Source organism: Ictalurus furcatus, chromosome 26 (genome assembly GCF_023375685.1).
Source record: "Ictalurus furcatus strain D&B chromosome 26, Billie_1.0, whole genome shotgun sequence".
In the NCBI taxonomy this organism is placed as follows: domain Eukaryota; kingdom Metazoa; phylum Chordata; class Actinopteri; order Siluriformes; family Ictaluridae; genus Ictalurus; species Ictalurus furcatus.
The window spans coordinates 139,033-154,968 of record NC_071280.1 but is presented as its reverse complement, the minus strand read 5'-3'; the positions used below and the strand labels follow the sequence as shown (position 1 = coordinate 154,968).

Sequence of the window (15,936 nt, the reverse complement as noted above, 5' to 3'; positions counted from 1 at the left end):
TTGGCCTCGGGCTGGAGATCTGCTAGAGAGGCCTTCTCTATGTCTCCAGCCTTCCTTTCATCGTAGTAGCTCATAAATGGCAGAGTGGCCTCAGCATCACCCCAAAAAATGTCTAATTCGGGGTTAAAGTCAGGCTACCCAAAGACTGCTCTCAGGAGGCATACAAAGTCGGCTATGTGTCCTAAGCCTAGGCTCCTCGTGGTACCCAGGAGCTCCACCTACTGGCAGGCTTGGCTGCCAGGACAACAGGAACCTCAGCCCGTGCTTTTCTTTGGGCTTGGGGTTCAACAGCAGGGAGCTGTCTGAAGGAACTGCATTGTCTAGATGTTATAACACAACAATCCACACACATGGCTCTTTGTAATCAACAGCTTGTGGTGTTTTCAGTGTGTCAGGTAGTGTGATTCACAACATCACAACATTTGATGACTGTGATCTGTACAGAGAGTGCAGGCTACTGCATTTACTACACAAAGCAGTAAATAGAAATTCTCGTCAAGCTAAGGAAAACAACTCAGTTGTGAAATGTGAATGTAATTACTTACTGAATGAATACATATTAAAACCATTAACTCACCAAATTGAATTGTTTCTCGTCTAATTCCTCCAAATACAAAAACATACAAAACTGCATTTGCTGTTGATTATTTATTTGATCATACTCATCAGAATGAATGCACTAAATGTCATTTTTTATATTTTAACCAAACATTTTTACAAATCAAACATAATATATAAAGCCCATAATACCATAATGACAGACAAAGATTACTCAAGATTTTTGTCTCTCTTTAATTACATCTGTCTTAATAATACAGGAAAATTCATTCTTAAAGAGAGCTTCATTAAACTAATAATACAAGGGGTAAAGAGAATAACAAAAAGATGAGATTTTTCAACATCCCTTATCTATTGCATGCACAGATAAATATACCCTATTACAGGTTAATAATTGCATTTAAATGAAGCCAGAAAATTTGTGAGAAAATGAAACATGAAATTTTAGCAATTTCTCAGCACATCTCTGTTCATATTGTGAATTCCTGAAACTAGCCAGTTCCATGTTGCTTCTCTGTTGGAGACTGAACAAGACACGTAAGGGAACTTATTCATTGTAAACCTGATCTTCAACATAGTCATTGGCGAATCTAATGATATCAGACACTGCCATGAGAATCAGAATATCCATGTTCAAGTCTTTGGTAATCTGCTCGTGGTAGTTCTGCACAGGAAAGATGCAGTTCATTGGGACTCCCAGTCTATCACTGCACACTTTCATCTAAAATAAACAGATACAACATGACTTACATTTGCGGAAATGGGGTTAGGAGCCATGTCTGTGCAGTTTTATGTCTTTCAAATAATTACAAGTTTGAAGGTTGTATAAAAAATGCAAATGGATGTTAAAATGTTCTCTGGTGTTGGAAAAGATCATAGAGTAGCCTGGAGACCTACAGGCAGTAAATACACGGAGGAAGGAATACACGGAGGAAGAGATGGCTGCTGCTGTTGTTCTCACCTTCTCTTTGATTTTTTTGCTGGTATAGATCTTACTCAGGTTGTCTTTAACTAGAGGGCATGCTTCGTCCACCAGCGACATGATGACGACTTGAGGAATCTCTGATGAATCAACAGAAAGACAAACATTTTGTGTATCTTGTCTAACTTTTATCTTGAAGATGAATGACTATGGTAATAGCACACGGTACATTAGTAATAGTAATGTAGGTAACCATATCTCATAAACAGATAGACAGACAGACAGACAGAGAGAGACAGAGAGAGAGACAGAGAGAGGGAGAGAGAGACAGACAGAGAGAGAGGGAGAGAGAGAGAGGGAGAGACAGACAGATAGAGAGGGAGAGAGAGAGACAGACAGAGAGAGAGAGACAGACAGACAGACAGACTTTATTGATCCCCAATTTCCGGCATTAAATTGTACAGTAATTATGTACAAAATACAGTCTCATGTATTAGGGTAGAAAACTCCAAGGTGCAGAAAAGTATGGCCAAAAGCAAGTGCACCCCTGACAATCACACCAATATGTCCTTTTGAATATCTCATTCCAGATTTATTCCCCTTTGCTGTTATAATGCGCTCCAGTCTTCTGGGAAGGCTTTCCACTAGATTTAGGGGTGTGGCTGTGGGGATTCGTGTTCATTCAGCTACTAGAGCATTAGTGAGGTTGAGGTCAGGTACTAATGTTGACATGAAGAGACTCCAGTTCCAGTTCACCCAAAAGGTGTTCAGTGGGGTTGAGGTCAGGGATCTGTACATGACACTTGAGTTCTTCCAACCTTGAGTTCTTCTTCCAACCTTCACACACCATGTCTTCATGGAGCTCACATGGGTGTGATGGCCAGGGGTAAACATACTTTTGGCTGGATAGTGTATGTGAAAACTCACCCAAGTCTCGTGCTTTTTTCCGAACAGTTTTCATTTTGTCCATAACTTCATCACTGATGAGGGAGATTCTGTCAGCTGGTAGAACACTCACCAGACAGTGCACTTTGTCTTTCAGGCCAGGGTCACTGATGTACTTTGGGTCATCTTTATCGATTGGTTTTTGTGCAGTGAACTGAAAAAGCAAAGATAGTCAAAATAATTAAAGATCAGGGGTGAGGAGGACAACCTCAAGTTTCCTTAAAATATACATGAAATGGACAATCAAACAAAGTGCAGTATATATCAAAATACCATATATTTATGCTGTATTAGTTTTACTGGTCTTTAACTATTTAATCACTTGAATTAAATAGTTATCTCTCAGACAGATCCTTCAAGGTATCATGGAGGGGAGGTATTTCTGAAACTCAGCAACTCACAACTGGCGTTCCACAGGGGTCAGTTCTGGCTCCACTGCTCTTTTCTATCTACACTACATCTCTAGGGCAGGTGATTGAGTCTCATGGCTTCTCATATCACTGCTATGCTGATGACACCCAGCTCTATTTGTCCTCCCAGTCTGACGATCGATCCGTCTCTGCACGTATCTCTGCTTGCCCGTGAGACAGCTCGGTCTGGATGAGGGAACACAACCTTAAGCTCAACCTCGCAAAATCTGGGCTTCTCGTCATCCCTGCTTGTCTCTCAATCAACCACAACCTCACTGTACAGCTCGGCTCAACCACACTCAAGCCAACCAGGACGGCCAGGAACCTTGGGGTGATTCTCGATGACAGCTTGACCTTTACAGATCACATCTCAACAACTGCACAGTCCTGTAAGTTCATCCTGTACATCAATAAAATCAGACCCTATCTCAGGAACAGGCTACACAGATACTAGTCCAGGCTCTTGTTATCTCAAAACTGGACTACTACAACTCACTACTCTCGGGCCTCCTGACCAGCTCATCAAACCCCTTCAAATGATTCAGAATGCAGCAGCACGCCTCGTCTTCAACCAGCCCAAGAGAACCCATGTCACACCCCTCTTCATCTCCCTCCATTGGCTTCCTGTAGCCTCCCGCACCAAATTCAAGGCCTTGATGCTCACGTACAAGACCTTGTCTGGAACAACACCCTCCTACCTCAACTCTCTCTTGAAGGCTTACGTTCCCTCATGCAATCTGTGATCAATCAACAATCAATCAATCAACAACACTGCTTAGTAGTGCCTACTCAGCATGGCTCAAGGTCCCTTTCCAGAACCTTCACACTAACTGTTCCTCAGCGGTGGAATGAACTTCCAACCTCAATCCGGACCGCAGAATCTCTCACCATCTTCAAAAAACAGCTAAAGACCCGCCTCTTCTGTGAACACCTAACCAACCCATAAAATAAATAAATAAATAAATAAATAAATACATTTTTGGCACTTACACCTTTACTCTGCGCACTTTGCTTCTTCTGGAACTCAAATAACGGATCTTGTATGGTAGCACTACTTGTATTGTTCTCTGCTTGATATATCGCTTTGCTTGTATTTCCTCATATTTAAGTCACTTTGGATAAAAGCGTCTGCTAAATAAATGTAAATGTAAATCCATCCATCCATCTTCTACCGCTTACTCCTTCTTCAGGGTCGCAGTTGAACCTGGAGCCAATCCCAGGGAGCATCGGGCACAAGGCGGGGTACACCCTGGACAGGGTGCCAGTCCATCACAGGGCACAATCACATAAATACTCACACACCCATTCATACACTACGGACACTTTAGACACGCCAATCAGCCTACCGGAGTACCCAGAGGAAACCCCCGCAGCATGGGGAGAACATGCAAACAGTGGCAGGGGCAGTGGTGGCTTAGAGGTTAAGGCTGGGTTACTGATCGGAAGGTCGGGGGTTCAAGCCCAGCACTGCCAAGCTGCCACTGTTGGGCCCTTGAGCAAGGCCCTTAACCCTCTCTGGTCCAGGGGCACCATATCATGGCTGACCCTGCACTCTGACCCCAGCTTCCTTACAGGGCACTGTGCTCTACTGTATATGTGACCAATAAAGACTCATTATCTGTATTTACAAATACTTCTGCAATGTCATATTCTGAAGAGTACAATGATAATAATAATAATAAATGATGGGCATGAACTTACAGTGTAGCCATTTTTCACATGACCCAGTAATATACTTTTTATATCGTCAGTATGCACTCCTCTTTCGTCCTCTGGTTCCAGACCCATGATGTCCGTAAAGACAAATGGATAGAAAGATCGAGGACCATCCTTCTTCAGCTTGTGCATTTTAAACTGGACACAACATACAGAGGTGTATCTTATGAAAATATTATGCCTTAGATGATTTTTTAAAACAGTGTAATCTTTTTTAATAATAATAATAATAATAATAATAATAATAATAATATATATATAGAGAGAGAGAGAGAGAGAGAGAGTAATAATGTAATATATTTAGCTAAATACAATATTTCCCTGAACAATAAATATTTTAGCATATTAGATACAGTGGTGCTTGAAAGTTTGTGCATGGCAGGGCTGCAAGGAGAAAGCCACTGCTCTACAAAAAGAACATTGCTTCCCATCTGCAGTTTGCTAAAGATCACATGGACGAGCCAGAAGGTTACTGAAAAAATGTTTTGTGGATGGATGAGAACAAAATAGAACTTTTGGTTTAAATGAGAAGCATCATGTTTGGAGAAAGGAAAACACTGCATTCCAGCATGATAATCTTATCCCATCTGTGAAACATGGTGGTGGTAGTGTCATAGTTTGGACCTGTTTTCTGCATCTGGACCAGGACGACTTGTAGAACAATAAATTCTGAATTATACCAGCGAACTCTAAAGGAAAATGTCAGGACATCTGAGTCTCAAGAGAAAGTGGGTCATGCAGCAAGACAACGACCCTAAAATCTGGTGAAGTTTTAGGTCATATTTATGCAGATATACAGGTGCATCTCAAAAAGTTTGAATATCGTGTAATAATTCTTTATTATAAATTCTTTATTCTAATATTTCGGGATGTTTTATTTCCATGAGCTGTAATCCGTAATCATCAAAATTAAAACAAAAAAGGCTTGAAATATTTCACTTTATGTGTAATGAATATAGAATATATTAAAGTTCCACTTTTTGAATTAAATTACAGACAAAAATGAACTTTTCCACGATATTCTAATTTTTTCAGATGCACCTGTACAGACAATTCTAAAGGATTCACAAACTTTCATACACCACTGTAATTCAAAACCATTTCAAATACTCACTGAAGTTCAGGGAAAAGATATCTAGGCTTGAAGTCACTACAGTAAATATTTTACTGTTTGGTTATTACCTTTACACTAAAGCTGTGACCTAAAGACCTGGAAGAATTTGCCAGTGCAGTAGCAGTGTGGTATCCTTGGAGGACGGTACTGATGGAGTTAATAAAACTCGACTTTCCTGCTCCAATTGGTCCGTGAAGCAGAATCTTCAGCTCACGGATTTCTTCAGTGCTTGGCTGGAAATCTTTCAGTTTTTTCAACATCTGATTCTTGTAATCTTCACTATTTAAGAAGTAAACCAAGAGATTTTTGTACAGTAAACAACTCATGATCTATTAATTTAGGCTTTAAAAACACAGGTTTGTGTCATTTTGCAGTCATTAGCAGCAGCTATTTTAAAAGTGAGGGGGACACAGCTATCAGTAACTGTAACTATCTAACCCCACACCACTCTGAAGAGATACGCCCACACTCAGAAACACAAGGATGAAATCAATCAAAATACCAACCCCGAGAAACTAACACACTTTTAATAAAAACTTTCTTTCAGTGTCTTCTGGAATTTAGCTTAGCCAAAAAGAACTTTTTAAATGGCGCACTTATATAGCTCTTTCATCCAAAGCGCTTTACACTGTGTCTCATTCACCCATTCACACACACATGGTAGCAGAGCTGCCATGCAAGGCACTAACTTGCCATCAGGAGCAATTTGGGGTTCAGTGTCTTGCCCAAGGCATGTGGAGTCACGTGGGCCGGGAATCGAACTGCTAACCTTACGATTAGTGGACAACCCACTCTACCACCTGAGCCACAGCCGCCCATATTTTTATAAGCTAAATTATCAAGCAAAGCTAGGTTGTTGTAACTATACTGTCATATCACAGCAAACCAGTGACTACATTTCCCATCCTGCACTGCGGGAACAGGAGAGGGAACAGTCCTCTCATGGCTCAGGTCTTATCTGACCGATCGTTATCAGTTCGTAGATGTAAATGGTGATTTCTCCGTGCGTACTGAGGTTACTTTTGGAGTTCCACAGGGTTCTGTTTTAGGCCCACTGCTCTTTACTTTATATATGCTACCCCTAGGACAAATTATTCGTAAACATGGAATTAGCTTCCACTGTTATGCTGATGATACACAGCTGTATGTTTCAGCGAAGTCAGAGGACAGACAGAAGCTTAGTAAAGTTGAGGAATGTGTAAAGGACATTAGACGTTGGATGCTAACTAACTTCCTTTTTCTTAATTCTGATAAGACAGAAATACTTTTATTAGGCCCACGTGTAGCTAGAAGTAATCTTTCTGATCTCACAGTAACTCTGGATGAACTTTCTGTTTCATCATGTACAGCAGTAAAAGACCTTGGAGTGATTATTGACTCCAGCCTATCATTTGATGCTCATGTAGATAATATTACTAGGATAGCCTTCTTTCATCTCAGAAATATTTCTAAGATAAGAAATATATTGTCACTACATGATGCAGAAATACTAGTTCATGCATTCGTCACCTCTAGATTAGATTACTGTAATGCCTTACTGTCTGGATGTTCCAGTAGGAGCATAAACAAACTCCAGTTAGTCCAGAATGCAGCTGCTAGAGTCCTAACTAGAACCAGAAGATACGACCATATCACACCAATATTATCAGTACTGCATTGGCTCCCAGTGGAATCTCGCATTAACTATAAAATACTTTTATTAACCTATAAAGCACTAAACAGCCCCCCGCCACAGTATCTATGCGACCTTTTGGTTTTATATAATCCGCCACGCCTACTTAGATCAAAAGATGCAGGCTATTTGACGGTACCTCGAATAGTGAAGGCTACAGCAGGGGGAAGAGCTTTCTCTTATAGAGCCCCACAGTTATGGAACAGTCTTCCTATTAGTGTTCGGGACTCAGACACAGTCTCAGTGTTTAAGTCTAGGCTTAAAACGTATTTGTTTACTCAAGCCTACCCTGACTAGATTCTGTTCTACTACTTCGCAGTCATAATTATCTTTTTTCTCCCTCTCTCCTTTTGCCGAGCCCCACACGAATTTATGGAGATACTAGAGATCCAGATCCTTTCTGCCTCTGGATGGAGCTCAAATCTTCTCTAATTCCAGACTGCTGGGACTACGGCTGCTCCTAAGGCCATACAGACTTCATATAAATCCATAATGAACTTTTTCACACTATCTGTTGTTACCCAGATGAGGATGGGTTCCCTTCTGAGTCGGGTTCCTCTCAAGGTTTCTTCCTCTTAAAACATCTTAGGGAGTTTTTCCTTGCCACCGTCGCCACTCAGTGGCTTGCTCAGTTGGGATAAATTCACACCTTTAATATCTGTATACCATGTTGATATTTCTGTAAAGCTGCTTTGAGACAATGTCTATTGTAAAAAGCGCTATACAAATAAAATTGAATTGAATTGAATTGAACTGCGGCCTACAAACATGGCTGCCATGGACTGTAATTCCCAGAACACTCATTCATTCTTATCATGCACACCTGCATCCAATCTCACACACAATCTCACCACAGTTTAAAAGGACTTTCTAGGCATTCACTTTTTGCGAAGTATTACGCTCAGTTGCCATAGTCTCTGTCGTGTACCAAGCCTTTATTCATAGCTTTATGTTTCATGGTTTTGATCTGGTTCTTGTCCTTGTTAATTGAGTCTTATCTTAGTCTAGTTTATCCTGTTTGCTGATCACCTGACCATATTCATGTTTTGACCACACTGTTGTTTCATGTTTTGGATTTGTCTGCCTATATCTCCTATAATAAAACTCTTATCTGCATTTGCATCCATCTTCAACCTCCTTACATGACAGAATACTTCGCCTATAACATGGAAGCAGCAGGAAAGAGGAGGAGACGTCACGCTAGGGGAAAAAAAGCAAACCATCCCAGCTGTGGATTCGATCCAGTTTCTTCAGTGGACGGTCATAGATCTCCCAGAGCCGTATGATGGGTTATCAGGCTACCCTGAATATTTTCTTGTTGACTGCCAGATCTATTTTGCAAGCCTAGCGGACCCCAAGCCCGGCGAGAGGCAAAGGCTAAGGTTCATGTTGTCCCAGTTTTTTTGGCCCAGCCCACCAGTGGGCACAGCGTCTAGTGGCCATGGGATCCAGGGGAGTTGAGAATATAACTCAGTTTGTGGGACTATTCGTGATGGTGTTCAGCAGTTCAGAATCCTGGGCCGTCCTGGAGGATCTTTTGGGGGAGGCCTGCCTCACAGATAAACCTGACTTGCCATTCACCATCTATTATGAGCAGGCAAACTGGGTGACCTCCTTCTCAAATCTCCTGCCTAAGACCCACTATGTGGTCTCCTCTGCAGAGCTCCAGCCGGAGGTCAATGTGGCGACCTCCTCCCCAGAGCTCCAACCTGAGACCCACGAGGCGGTCTCACCTGCCAAGCTCCAGTCTGAGGTCAACGTGAAGACCTCCTCCCAAGAGCTCCCACCTGAGGCCCACAAAGTAGTCTCAGCTCCAGAGTTCCAGTTGGAGGTCAATGTGGTGACCTCCTGCCCAGAGCTCCAGCATGAGACCCACAGGTGGTCTCATCCCCAGAGCTCCAACCTGAGACCCATGAGGTTGTCTCATCTCTAGAGTTCCAGCATAAAGTCAAGTTCCTGCTAGAGGTCAACGAGGAGACCTCCCAAGCCATGTTCCTGTCCGAAGTCGAAGAGACGACCTCTCAAGCCAAGTTTCTGTCCGAGGTCGAAGAGACGACCTCTCAAGCCAAGTTCATGTCCGAGGTCGAAGAGACGACCTCCCAAGCCTAGTTCATGTCCAAGGTCGAAGAGATGGCCTCTCAAGCCAGTGTATTTTGGCGCGCGGGGGGGGGAGTTCTGTCATATCACAGCAAACCAGTGACTACATTTCCCATCCTGCACTGCGGCCTACAAACATGGCCGCCATGGACTGCAATTTTTTTTTTTTTTTAATGGCGCACTTATATAGCACTTTTATCCAAAGCGCTTTACATTGTGTCTCATTCACCCATTCACACACACACTCACACACCAATGGTAGCAGAGCTGCCATGCAAGGTGCTAACTTGCCATCGGGAGCAACTTGGGGTTCAGTGTCTTGCCCAAGGACACTTCGGTATGTGGAGTCATGTGGGCCAGGAATCGAACCGCCAACCCTACGATTAATGGACAACCTGCTCTACCACCTGAGCCACAGCCGCCCCAGTTCCAAGAACATTCATTCTAATCACCCACACCTATATCCAATCTCACACAATCACACCACATTTTCAAAGGACTTTCTAGGCATTCAGTCTTGTCTTAGTCTAGTTTATCCTGTTTGTTGATCGCCTGACCATTTGCCTGTTTTGACCACGCTAATGTTTCATGTTTTGGATTTGTCTGCCTAGATCTCTTATAATAAAACTCTTATTTGCATTTGCATTTGCATCTGTCCTCAACCTCCTTACGTGACAGAATGCTAGTAGGATGCTGTAACTGCACATCCAGTGAAACATGTTTATAATTTTTTTGTAATAAATTGTGTTCATTACTATCCTTCTTAAATATATTTCTGCTGTTCTACAATTTTACACTTTAGATGCCAAGCAGGTCACAATAATGTCTGCCAACTTCAGTATTAATAGTATTGCTGTGGCACTACTTCTCATCCACGTACTGCACAATACAATTCATCTTGATCACATGGAAAGCATCAACCAGACAGAGTATAGTGAATGAGCATATTGCCAGAAGTGTGTGTGTGTGTGTGTGTGTGTTAGCTGGGTTAGTTGTGTCAGGGGAAGTACTTTGACTTGAGATATTAGTGCATATGAATTATTTGGAAATTAGTTAATGTTGTCATATTACACCATTCCTTGTATAACAGTGATATGAGTGTACACTTTTTTTTTTTTAAACAATTAGTTATATAACTATGCAAAATGTTCTATATCAGCATAAGCCATATTGACAAAAGATGATTTGTTATTTGTTACTGTTATTGTATACTTATTGTGATACCAATTTCTCCTGCAAACCTCACCCAAATAAACTTCCTGTGACCCCTCTGTCTCTTCATCAATATACATCAGTACACTCGTAGGTTCAATATTAGCATTCTCTGACCCTAGCTAATACAAGAGATTTTTTTATAATGTGGTACTTATTGCTACTAAGTGCATTTAGGTGAACTCAGCACCAAACACATCCCATGGTCATTGATCTTACCTCCATGTCACTGTCCGCCATGGTTGATCAAATTCTGTGAAAATATAATTAATAAATATTTATATTTACTATAATTATAGCAATAAAATTATTATAAACCTTCCTCTTACATTCATCTGCTTTTATTTCCAGCAAATTTCTTAACATGTGTACTGTAAATATTTGCATTAACATAAATTGATTCAACAACTGAGACGTAAACAAGAAGTTTCGCAGACGTTTGATGAACAGAAATGGAATAATGAGTCCCTGAACAAAGTGGAGGTCGATATCAGAAGGAACGGTCAGTATCTGATGTAACCTCCAGCTGCTTTAAGTACTACAGTGCATCTCATCCTCATGGACTACACCAGATTGGTCAGTTTTTGCTGTGAGATGTTCCTCCACTCTTCCACCAAGGCATCTGCATGTTCTCCATCACATCTGGAGGGACACATGCTTACATGTGTCATTTATTTATTGAGGAAAATGATATGAGGGGTAAAAGTATGTGAACATCTAGGATTAGCAGTTTAATCTGAAGGTGAAATTAGAGTCAGGTGTTTTCAGTCTGTGGGATGATGATCAGGTGTGAGTGAGCGTGCTGTTTTATTTAAAAAACAGGGATCTATCAGAGTCTGATCTTCACAACACATGATTATGGAAGCACATGTCCTTCTACCATTTAACCATTCTAAAGAACGGTTAAAGAAGAATAAAGAATGTTTTGGAATGGCTAAGTCAAAGTCCTGACCTTAATCCAATAGAAATGTTGTGGTAGAACCTGAAACAAGCAGTTCGTGTGAGGAAACCCACCAACATCCCAGAGTTGAAGCTGTTCTGTAGTGAGGAACGGGATAAAACTCCTCCGAGCCGATGTGCAGGACTGATCAACAGTTACCCCAAACGTTTATCTGCAGTTATTACTGCACAAGGGGGTCACACCACATACCGAAAGCAACGGTTCACATACTTTTACCCCTCACAGATATGTAACATTGGATCATTTTCCTCAATAAATAAACCAAGTATAATATTTTGGTCTCTGTGTCTTTGTGTCACATTGTGAGTCCATGCAGATGCAAATGCAGAACTTCTTTATTTAAAAAGAACAGAACACAGGGAAACAGACATGAGGAACAAGGAACAACAGAAAACCAGGGAACCAGAACAACCAGAAACTAAGCAATACTAGAAAAACAAGGCTAGAAAATACTTAAACTATCAAAAAGACTATGAATAGTACAAACACCAAATGGAAATAAAGTACAAACACAAACCATAACCTGAACGCAATGCTCCATCAACAAAGGAGAGAATAATGGGGAACTTATATAGGGTAAATAATAAAAACAACAACAACAACAACAACAACAAAAACAGGTCAGCATGGTAAAACAAGAACTCAGTGAGACAACAGAAGTAGAAGTTCTGCAAGGACAGTCAGGTTTGATTTGCCCCTTGGGACCATGACACTTTGTTTACTTTTCGATCGTGTGTGAAAATCTGATGTTTTAGGTCATATTTATGCAGAAATATAGAAAATTCTAAAGTGTTTACAAACTTCAGGTGCCACTGCACCACCATTTTGAAGGAATGGGCAAAACATTTGTGTGAGTGTGTTTGAAGTGGGTGCTTTCATTATTATAACAACCATGTATATTGCACACTGTTTGCACAGAATTTAGTAGCGGTAAATGTAAAGTTGTCACTATACTTAAATATCATGTCTGTAGTAACTTACCAGGACCTGGGCCTGTGCCTTGGAGGTAGCCCTCGCCCTCAGCTGGATAATTCAAACTCATGACCCTGTTGAACAACTGAACCAGTTGGCATATTAGTATAAACCATTGTGACCCAAGCGTAAATTTCACTGCTCTTTCACTGGTTTTGAACATGAAGAATATCTGAAGTATTATCACTGTATTTTGCCATACACACACAGGGCCGTATTCAGAGTTTGTGATGAAGGTCACAAATCTCAGTCGTTTATTTACATCTCTGAGCCTGTGCACCTGATTCATTTCTGCTTTTCATTTATAATTATGTATGATCCCTTTTTCATGCTGCCTGCATGTGTTCAAACATTGATCAGATTATAAAGATGATTTGTAGAAGCCTAAACGAAGACGTTTTCGGTCCTGCCTCTGCACACACGTTAGTCCAAAAGTTATGTTTGGGAAATGTTTGTAAGTTGACTTTCTGGCTTTTATGTTCAGATTTTAAACTAACAGATCTTTAAACACTAAAACCCTAAAAATAAATCAGAGATAGACAATGCAAACTGAAGGGGGAAAAAGTGTTTTCCCCCCTTTATTCTCAAATATAATATGATGTACCAAAAAAAAGACACATTGTGGTTGCATCAAACAGTAAGATGGTGGACTTAATACTGCTGGAGTTAATACTGCTCCTCGCTCGAGAAGATATCACACAAGAATAATGTGCTAACGCTCAAGGTAGGAATCACCTGACTCTGAGACACGTCTCTGTTTTAGACAAACCCCGCCCCCATGTGCGTAACTCTGACCTCACTGCTGTAGTAAAGTCAGTAGTCACTTCTAAGGTCTGAATACTGATGTGTGGAATTTCAGTATTAAATCCTCACTCAGTAATTAACTCTACTCTGAATACGACCCGACATATGATGATTTAGGAAGTAAGTAATGTTAACAAAACTTGGAATAAAAAACTGTGGTTGTTTCTATAAGTAGTCAGTTTTCTTACCTGATGCATGACACTGATCATCGCAAATGTGTTGTTGCTCTAGTTCTGTGTAGACAGGTGTCACTCAGTAAACTTTTGACTATAAAACACCTTGACACTTGTACAGTAATTATCAACCATCATAAACAGATCTGATTATGTTACAGTACAGAAAACTGAATGCAGTGTATAAAACACTAGAGGCACAGAATTAAATCCAGTTTGCAGAGCGGAGGACCGTCCTTTATGTTGGCTCTAAGGGTGAAGCTTAATTTTAGACTTGTTTTTCACCTTTGTGTGGTAGGTTTGAGAAAGAGGTGGGACTTATTTAAAGTGAACTATAAAATAAAGACCTGGCCATGGCAGGACCTCACCTTAAAACCAGTATAGGAGGAAAAACCATATTTTTATATAACATGTAATGTAGCACAGTAAGGCTATTAGACAAGCAGCAGTCAGCCATAACACAAGGACAGGAGGAATTCAAGATTAGACCATGATATATTTATCTTTATATTTATAGAATTCATTTCTATTTATAATATAAGGAATTTAGTGTTGGATTTATTTGATGCTGAGGTCTATGTTAAGATTTTAATAAAACCAAATTATATCCATTATAAATCTTCTTTGCCTTGCATTCTTTAGATTGTGTTTGTCCACCATTTTGCTTACGGCACACTTTGTGATCCCTTTCATATCTTCTTTCATATCACATTCCCTCTCTGATCAGCTTTTGGTTTATGTTGATTACTGTATTTTTTATTTAATTTATTTTTAACTTTTCCTTTCAAAGTTTAATGTTCTTGGATTTCTTTTTAATTACAAACAAGATCAACAGCTTTATTTTCTTAGGGTTTTTTTTAATGTGGTAATCATGATTATGCAAATTTTGCTTGCATTGTTGCTTTATTTTCTACTCAGTAAATAAAGCAAGCTCCATCTTTTATATAATGACTAAATGTAATTACATAATGAATAAACATAATATCTCATTTTCCAGTGGATGTAATCGTATCCTTGGTTACAACAGAAACATAATCATGGTATTGTAATATATTCAGTTAGTAGGACCATTTCAGACTGAGAAACATTAACAAATATATTTTGACCTTAATGTTCAGTGCTACAGAAAGTCTTTCTTTAACTTACTGTTTCTTCTGCTCTGGCTGGAAAGCTGCTCTGACGCTGTGAGTCTGCCTCACTGAAGAAGTCTGGGATATAAAGTTGTACCTGGGCACCTCCCAGATATTTCCTTTCACTTTCATTTATGAAACACATAAACACATTTATGAGACACAGCAAATTTACATGTCATTTGGCAGACAAATGAATGTGCTAACAGCCCTGTAATGTATATCAAGACGTACGAGTGCATATACACATTCAGAAAGGATGTGTTAATATCCTACACACTTTTTGTGTTATTACTATACTATACATGTTGTGTTCAATTATCCAATAAATGTGTTAAAAAAGAAAAAAATATTCCCACGAGTGAATTGATTCGAATTGAATTAAGGTACCAGTTCTAAGGGAAGAATTGATTATTTTTAGCAGAGGCTTGATTTCTTCTGGAATTATCTGTTTGGGGGGGAACCCCATGTAGGTGAGGTATCACAAGCTGATGATTAGTTAAATTAGTTCTGTCTTTTGAAGGGGAGTAAAACATAATCTCTGATATGGTTATATATTATCTACAGGCTTAGTTATAAAATCCATAGTCTGGATTATTTTGCCTGATATTTAAATGTATTTTTCCCTTGAAAATAAGTCATCACTGCTACATATTAATCCACATAAAAAGGTTCTGTAACGCAGGTGTGATGCATTTTCAAGGTGCCGGATCTTGTTCTGTCAGAATTCAGCACAAATTAAGCTCTGGGAGTGGGATTTATTCATCAGAATGTGAACAGTCAGTTCTTCTCGAAGTTGATGTGCTGAATGCAGGAAAAATCGGCAAATGTAAGGATACGAGCAACTCTAACAAGCGCCAAATTGTGATGGCTAGATGACTGGGTTAGAGTATCTGTACAGATATGATGGACAGATATAGTACTTGTTTCCAACTGTTTTTGGCATGAAGGACCTCCGTAATGAATTTACCTGGCAGAGGCATCAGGATAGAGGATCTCATTGTAAATAAATCACCTTTCTGTTATAATTCACTCTGGACTGATATCTGTAACTTTTTAAGGGGTTCAACAATAAATGGCAGAAACCATTTTTGCTTGTGTGCTTTATAAATGTCTACAAATTCTGTAGCAATAGGCTGAGTAGAATAGTCTATAAATATTCTCTACAGACCTTAACACTTAAATCCTTTTATTACAAAACCAATATTTTCCCAAATTAGGAACTGTCCGTAGAACCCCGGTGTGTGAGA

General features: G+C 40.0%; 1 protein-coding gene across 1 annotated transcript; it reads right to left on the bottom strand.

Moving 5' to 3' along the window:
- Positions 1-510: 510 nt before the first annotated feature.
- Positions 511-14,845, bottom strand: ifi44b (interferon induced protein 44b). The gene is made up of 9 exons (XM_053615572.1): positions 14,703-14,845; positions 13,572-13,616; positions 12,589-12,664; positions 10,866-10,899; positions 5,734-5,944; positions 4,537-4,689; positions 2,408-2,579; positions 1,520-1,620; positions 511-1,279 (listed from the first exon to the last, which is right to left on the bottom strand). Exons 2-9 carry the CDS (start codon positions 13,590-13,592, stop codon positions 1,106-1,108), a joined length of 942 nt encoding a protein of 313 aa, XP_053471547.1. The 5' UTR covers positions 13,593-13,616; positions 14,703-14,845; the 3' UTR covers positions 511-1,105.
- Between the last annotated feature and the right edge of the window lie 1,091 nt (positions 14,846-15,936).